This window comes from Onychomys torridus, chromosome 22, assembly GCF_903995425.1.
Source record: "Onychomys torridus chromosome 22, mOncTor1.1, whole genome shotgun sequence".
Lineage (NCBI taxonomy): Eukaryota > Metazoa > Chordata > Mammalia > Rodentia > Cricetidae > Onychomys > Onychomys torridus.
Genome location: NC_050464.1, coordinates 29222152 through 29229853, shown reverse-complemented (window position 1 = coordinate 29229853; position 7702 = coordinate 29222152). Strand labels below are relative to the sequence as shown.

The 7702-nt window shown below is 46.5% G+C and overlaps 1 protein-coding gene across 1 annotated transcript; it reads left to right on the top strand.

Annotated features, from left to right (window-relative positions):
* The first annotated feature begins 2353 nt into the window (after positions 1-2353).
* LOC118572382 (zinc finger CCHC domain-containing protein 8-like) lies at positions 2354-4053 on the top strand. The gene has a single exon (XM_036171978.1). It carries the CDS (start codon positions 2681-2683, stop codon positions 3491-3493), a length of 813 nt encoding a protein of 270 aa, XP_036027871.1. The 5' UTR covers positions 2354-2680; the 3' UTR covers positions 3494-4053.
* Positions 4054-7702: the final 3649 nt, after the last annotated feature.

Below are 7702 nucleotides of genomic sequence, written 5' to 3'. Positions count from 1 at the left end.
ATCTTATTTCAGGCCAGTCATAAGATAAACACATTCTGAAAAGAACATTCTATTTTCGGAGGCCATGGGGCTAAGACTGGGGTGTTTGGAAATTCGGTGCACTCACATGAGGGAGGATTGTTAACATTACTTTGACAGCCTCATCCCAGAAGCTGGCCAACATGAGCTAAGTAGTTGGGTTTTTCTTTTTCTTTTTCTTTTTCTTTCTTTTTTTTTTTGCTGCTGTTTGTTTTATTTTGTCTTAAAACAGGGTCTCACTATGTAGCTTTGGTTGGCCTGGAACTGTCTATATAAACCAGGCTGGCCTTTAACGCACAGCGCTCCTCCTGGGGTTTCAGGCATGAGTCGCCATGCCCACCTTGAGCACACACTCCTGTCATAGTGATGCTCTGCCCCACCATGGGTCTAAAATCAAGGCAGCCAAGGACTGGGAAGTGAAGCGATGTGCCTAAATAAAGCCTACCCCAATCAAGTTGTCTGTGATGAGATTTTTTTTTTTTTTCTAGAGCTGAGGACCGAACCCAGGGCTCTACCACTGAGCTAAATCCCCAACCCGAGTATTAAAGTGATGAAAAGCCTTTGTGGATGAGACGGCACCAGGTGCCAAGTTTGAGGACCTGAGTTCAATCCCCAAGATTCACATGATAAGAGAGAGCCTTCTCCCACAAGTGGTTCACAACTCCAGATAGATGCCTTGGTATCACACTCACACACACACACACACACACACACACACACATACACACACACACACACACACACACACACACACACACACACACACACACACACACACACACACACATACACACACACACACACACACACACACACACACACACACACACACACACTTAAAAAACGTTAGAGAAGAGAGGAAAAAGAGAAGTCAATCTGATACAGTAAGACAGGGTCCCGCTATGTATCCCTGTATCCCTGGCTCGCATAGACGTCACAATCCTCCTGTCTCAGCCTTCTTAGAGCTGGGATTACAGGTGTGTGCCCCCCACGCCAGCTAGGTAACACATTCTTCTGCTACCCGCCTGCTAAACCTGTCCTGATTTCTGACTGTCATGAGACCCTGATCAACCATCCTAGTATATCGGGGCTCATGAGTGCTCAGTGCGCATGAAGCAGCTTTAGAATAACCTGGGCTCGGGCGGTGAGCAGAACTGGGGGTGTTTGAAAAGCCCCGGCCAGGCCAGGCCCAGTCAGCGTGGGGAAGAGAAGGGAACTCCTTAGTCCGTGAGAAGTTTGCCTTGGGTCGGATCCCACGGCCTGTCTGGATCCAGTTTCGTTTGTCATTCTCAGTTATGACTAATGCCCAAGCCGCTGCCACGACTGAAATCGAGAACTCATTGTGTTATGAGGTCACCCTGCAGAGGAGTGGCGTCAGCTGAGAACCATGATAGAGAGCTGGGTAAAAAGGCTGCAGCCTTATCATTGCAGTCCCTCCTTGGGTTACAAAATTCCCAAAATAACCAGGTCATTGGCAGTTTTGTCTTAAAAACCCCTTTCCCATTGCTTCAGAGAAAAAAGACTTTAAAAAAAAAAAAAGGTTGGGGATTTAGCTCAGTGGTAGAGCGCTTGCCTAGCAAGTGTAAGGCCCTGGGTTCGATCCTCAGCTCTGAAGAAAAAAATAAATAAAAAGAAAGAAAGAAAGAAGGGAGGGAGGGAGGGAAGAAAGAGAAAAAGAAGAGACCTCTAAGCCGGGCGGTGGTGGCGCACACCTTTAATCCCAGCACTCGGGAGGCAGAGCCAGGCGGATCTCTGTGAGTTCGAGGCCAGCCTGGTCTACAGAGTGAGTTCCAGGAAAGGCGCAAAGAAAAAAGACTTCTAGGCCTGGACCAGTGCTGGGCTTCATTCTGTAGGGAAGGATGGCACCCAAGGCTTTCATTGAAGTGGAATGTTCCTAAGATCGAGTGGTGTTTTAGAAATAAATGTCCAGCTGACTTGGAGGATAGATGTGAGGAAGATGAATCCAGAGGTGAGGGTGGTTCACTATTTCTGACAAGTGTCAGTAGATCTGGAGTAAGGTGGTGAGCGATGTGGTAGAGGAAAGGGTGGACTTGAGGGAGCCTGGTATCTGAGGTTAGGGCAGAAGAGAGGACTGCAGTTAGCAGCAGGCTCCCTCTGGGAGACCCCTGAGACCCCTCTTCTCTCTGCAGCCTTCCCCACTCAGTGACAGCACCTCTCCTGGGAACTCCTGCTATCTCCATGTCTCATGTTTCCTCCGTCTGAAACTGTGTGTGTGTATGTGTGTGTGTGTGTGTGTGTGTGTGTACACACAGGGGTTGCTGTGTGTGCGTGTGTGCGTGTGTGCGTGTGCGTGTGCGTGTGTGTGTGGTGTGTGTGTGTGTGTGTGTGTGTGTGTGTACACACACGGGTTGCTCTCCCAAGCGCTGAGTCACATTCCTTAGCACCAAAATCCAGAGCAGTTGCCGTGGCGTGCCTCCTTCAGGACTTGGTCAGGACTTGGACATGCAGGCATGGCCATGGCATCTGGCAGTCACTGTTCTTCCCTGCTGCTGGTTTTCGAGACTGTGGCCCAGGCTGGCTCTTTGAGTGCTGGCCTTTACAGCGAGTACCACCATGTCTAATCCTTCTCCTTCTCAAGGACAGTTATTTTGGGCCATTCTATCTCTAGGTACCCCGAGTTCAAATAATACGTTTGTATGAAATGCTGCCACTCCTTCTAAAGCTGCTTCCCATTTCAGATGCGGAACTGCCACCTGGTTCTCAGAGCAGCAAAGCCTTCCAGTTTCAACCACCCTTACCTCCCGGCACACCTCCTCCACTGCCACAGGGAACACCTCCACCTCTCTTCACTCCTCCACTCCCGAAGGGCACCCCACCACTGACTCCCAGTGACTCCCCCCAGCCCCGACCCACAGCTGCAGCCATGGACGAGGATGCCCTGACACTGGAGGAGCTGGAAGAACAGCAGAGACAGATCTGGGCAGCTCTCCAGCAGGCCGAGGGAGGCAACAGCGACTCTGATGTGCCTGTGGACACACCTTTAACTGGGAACTCAGTAGCCTCCTCCCCTTGTCCAAATGAGTTTGACCTCTCTGTCCCAGAAGGAAAGGCCCTGGAAAAGCCAGTGCTGCCTGAGCCCCAGGGCCCAACCACTTCCGTAGAGACAGCAGGGCCTGAGCCTCCCTCCAGCCCAGCAGTAGAGGCAGCAGAGCTCTCTCAGAAAGAAGAGGAAGAAGCTGCAGAGGGAGACGCCCAAGAGGCTCTTCTTGACAATGGCAGTGTGTCAAACTGTGGCATGAGGAATGGAGGCAGCCAGAAGCTCCATCAGGACACCCGGCCCTCAACAGCCTCCAAAGCCCACAGCCTGGTGCCTGACATGAGCAGGTTTGCCACTGGAATAGCACCCTTCGAGTTTGAGAACATGGCAGAGTCTACTGGGATGTACCTCAGGATAAGGAACCTGTTGAAGAATTCACCCCGAAATCTGCAGAAAAACAAAAAGGCTTCTGAGTGAACGCTTGAGCAGCGCCGGCTGCGTGGTGATGTGTAGCTCCGCGTTGTTCCAGCAGACTTAGATGTGAGGCGAAATCGCTTCCCCTTTGTCCTCCCCACTTCCAGAATCTGCCCACAGTTTGTGATCTCAAAATGAAGACTGGGAGTATGAGTTTGCTCTGTTTTCTCACTGATAACAACCTAGGAGGTGTGTACATGAGCTGGTTCAGACATGGTTGGTTCGGGTTATACTATTTTTGGATCGTGAGTATCTGTCAAGAGTGAAGGTTTTTTCGGGTTTTTTGTTTTGTTTTGTTTTTAAATGTCTTTTGTAAATTGTTTTCCCTTTCTACATTTTGCTATTCTGTATATATAAGCTTAATATATCACTTTTTAAAAGAAATTCTAACAATTTTAAATTCACATTTCAATTCCAACAACCAAATGAGAAAAATCAGGGATGAGCAGCTTTATCCTACTTGGGGTATTTTTGTAAGATTTTCATGCATGAATTTTAATACCACTCTTCCTTTTTGTAATTTAATTATTCAAATCCAATAAAGGTGTGCTTACCTTTGTGTACAGAAGTTTAATAAATTAGTTTTCTTACACGTGAACCAAGACTGGGTAGATGCGACTTGACTCACAGTGAAATTGTTCTTTGAAACTGGGATGAAAATGATGTGGTTTGCAAAGAAACTGCATGTTTGGATCCCAGCCTCACGTATAATAACACTCTTGAATTATTTGGGGAAAAATGTGAAGGTCAGTTAGCCTTGGTACAAAAAATATTGTGCATTCAAGCTGTAAGGTAATAGTTAGACACAAACCGAGTGTGACCTTTCACTGTGCAAGCTGCAGCCGGGTCTGGTCCTTTGTTAGTCTCTGCTTGGTCAAGCTCAAGAACACTTGTAGACCTTACATTACTCATGTAGTATTACCCTGCTTCCAGGCCAACAGAGGGCGAGAAAGGGGATCATTCTGGATTAGTCTACATTTCTGAGAACCTGAATAATAGTCCGCTTTACTGGTTTGTATACAGTAAAGGAAAGGATGATCACAAGAAAGGGTGAATGAGGCCATGCTGAAGTAAAATGTTACGTATGTACTTTGAGTTGGTTTTGTCATCCAAGTTTTAAGTGAATTCTTCGCAGGGGTTTACGTGACATTGTGACATATGGGAACCTCAGCCTCTCGAGCAGCCCTGCCACAAGGAAGGAGGTCAAGAAGGCATAGAGAAGATAAGGGGTCTTGCCAACATTAAGGGTGTTTCCCTCTCATTTTTTTTTTCTTTTGAGATAGCAGCTGGCTGTATAGCCCAAGCTGGCCTTAGTCACGATCACCCTGCTACTAACTACCCCTGGGATTACAGGCAAGAGGACATGATTCTTAAAAAAAAACAAAAAAAAAAAAACACATTTACTTATTGCAGTGCGGGGGTGGACATTCCTTGGCATGCATGTGGAGGTTAGAAGACAGTATGTGGGGGTCCATGTTCTCTTCCCACCACTGTTTATCTAGCTTGACAACAAGCACCTTTACCTGACGAGCCAGTTCACCAGCCTGAGCCTGACATTGTACTTTCTGATCTTCCTGCCCCCACTCCCTAATTCCTGATTAAAGATGTGCACCACCATTCCCAGTTGCTGGGGTTCCAACCCAGAGCCCTGTGTGTGTGCTAGGCAAGCACTCTACCAACTACACTGCTTCCCTAGCCCCAGTGACATGACTCTTGCATGGTCAGACTTCCACTGAAGATTTAGCTGGTTTCTAAATCAGAAGTAACTGTTTAGCCCGGTGTACTGGCTTGTGCCTAGAATACTTAGCACTCGGGAGGAAGGCTGGAGGATCAGGACCAGCCTTGGTTACATTGCAAGTTCAGTTAGCTTGAGCTACATGAGATCCTGCCTCAAAAAAAAAAAAAAAAAGTTGTTTCTTTAACTATTGTATTACTGGTATCCTCTGAATATTGAGATAGCTTAACAATTATTTCCAGCACATAAATGCCCTGTTAAGGTATAGATTATACCATTTTCACATCATTGAGTAAGTATTGTCTTTTTTTTTTTTTTAAGTAAATGTCTAAGACATAGATGGTAAGCAACCTAATTGTAAATAAATTCAGATCTCTCGCCTCTGTATCCAAGCTCTTTTTTTAATTTTTAGTTTTTTAATATTGTGTGTATGTGTGCGTGTGTGAGTTCAGGTGCCCTTGGAGCCCAGAAGAGGGCATTGGATCCTTTGGAGTGGGAGTTGGTTGCAGGTGGTTGTGGGCTAATGGTCAGATGTAGATGTTGGGAACCAAACCTGGGTCCTTTCCAAGAGCAGCAAATTTAATGGCTCAGCCATCTCTCCAGCCCTGAATCTGGGCTTTTACCCACTACCTTGCTTCCCTGTGAGAAACTCTACAATAAAAGTATTGGCTTCTCAAAAACTTAGCTCTTCTTTCTTTTTTTCAATTAGGGCTGGAATTTTAGCTGAGTAATCGAGAGCTTCCCTACATGCATGAGGCCTTAGGTTTGACTCCCCAGTACCAGGAAGGAAAGAATTGACAGCTGCCCACTGGGGCACACTTGCGGTAAACAGAAGGATGTACAGAGCTAGGAGGGACATTTCCTGCTTGTAATCCCAGCACCGGGAGACTGAGGCTGCAGGCAGGCAAGTAGTAGGCTATCCTGTGTTGTGGAATAATCTTTTTATACACTGTGAAGATATGTTACTTGGATTGGTTTAATGAAAACCTGAGCGAGGATTGGGGATTTAGCTCAGTGGTAGAGCGCTTGCCTAGTGCAAGGCCCTGGGTTAAAAAAAAAAAAAAAAAAAAAAACCTGAGCGGTCAATAGCCAGGCAGGATTTTGGGGGCACGGAGGACGCTGGGAAGAAGAGGAAGAGCAGGGATGCAGAGAGTCACCAGCCAGATGCATGGGCAATGCAAAGTAAAGGTAACCGTATCATGTAAAAGAACATAAATGAAAAGATATGGGTTAATTTGAATTGTAAGAGCTAGTTAGAAACAAGCCTAAGCTATGGGCTGAGCTTTCATAATTAATAAGAAGTCTCTGTGTGGTTATTTGGAGATGGCTGGCAGGACAGAAGAGTCCACCCACAATCCTGAGCTACACAGTAAGGAAAAAGGAATGCCAGAGGTCAGTCACACTTTGAAGGAGCTTCTGTGATTCATGGGTCTCAGCATAAAGCAGTATATGGCTGTGGGAGGGTGTAGAAGGCTAGAGGAGACAGACCATTGGCTACAGCTAGCAAGAGAAAATTCCTGAAGCAGTCCTTAAAGCGTAGGAAGGAGGAGGATATTACAGGCCGAATGCACACTGAGATACAAGAAGGGCCAGCAAGATGGCTCAGTGGATAAAGGTGTTTGCCACCAATGTTGAAAACTTGAGTTCAATCCCCAGGATCCATGTGGTGGGAAGAGAGAACCTAGTTGGTCTCTGACCCCCACATGCACATCATGGTGCTTGCACACACATGATAATAATAATTTTTAAAAAATTAGAGAAGTATTCAGGAAATAATAAAAGTAAAATGTGGAGTCAGAGGGATAGAGGACACCGGGAGAACACGGCCCACAGAGTCAACAAAGCAGGCCTCATAGGGGCTCACAGACTGAAGCACCTACTACAGAGCCTGCATGGGTCTGTCCCAGGTCCTCTGCGTATATGTTACGGTTGTTAGCACAGTGGTGGTTTTGTGGAACTCCTGACAGTGGGAGTGGGGATGTCTGACTCTTTTGCCTGCTCGTGGGACCCTTTTCCTCCTGGGCTGCCTTGCCCAGACTTGATAGGAGGGTTTGTGTCTAGTCTTACTGCATCTTGTTATGCCATGTTCAGTTGATATCCCTGCGAGGACTATTTTCTGAAGTACAAGGGAGGAAAAGTGGATCTGGGAGAGAGGGGGGAACTATGGTCAGGATGTATCATATGAAAAGAGAGAAATATAAGAAAAAAGAAAAGGGGGCTGGAAAGATGGCTCAGAGGTTAAGAGCACTGACTGCTCTTCCAGAGGTCCTGAGTTCAATTCCCACCAACCACATGGTGGCTCACAACCATCTGTAATGAGATCTGGCGCCCTCTTCTGGCCTGCAGACATACATGCCAGCAGGACACTGTATACAAAAAAATAAACAAATATTTTTTTTTTAAAATCGATAAATAATAAAGTATTTTTAAAAAGAAAGAAAGAAGAAAAGAAAAGCCAAGTGGTAGTGGCCTTATAC

Bases quoted from the DNA above. Each gene is read 5' to 3' on its own strand.
- LOC118572382 (XM_036171978.1), top strand. From the start codon at position 2,681: ATGCTGCCACTCCTTCTAAAGCTGCTTCCCATTTCAGATGCGGAACTG.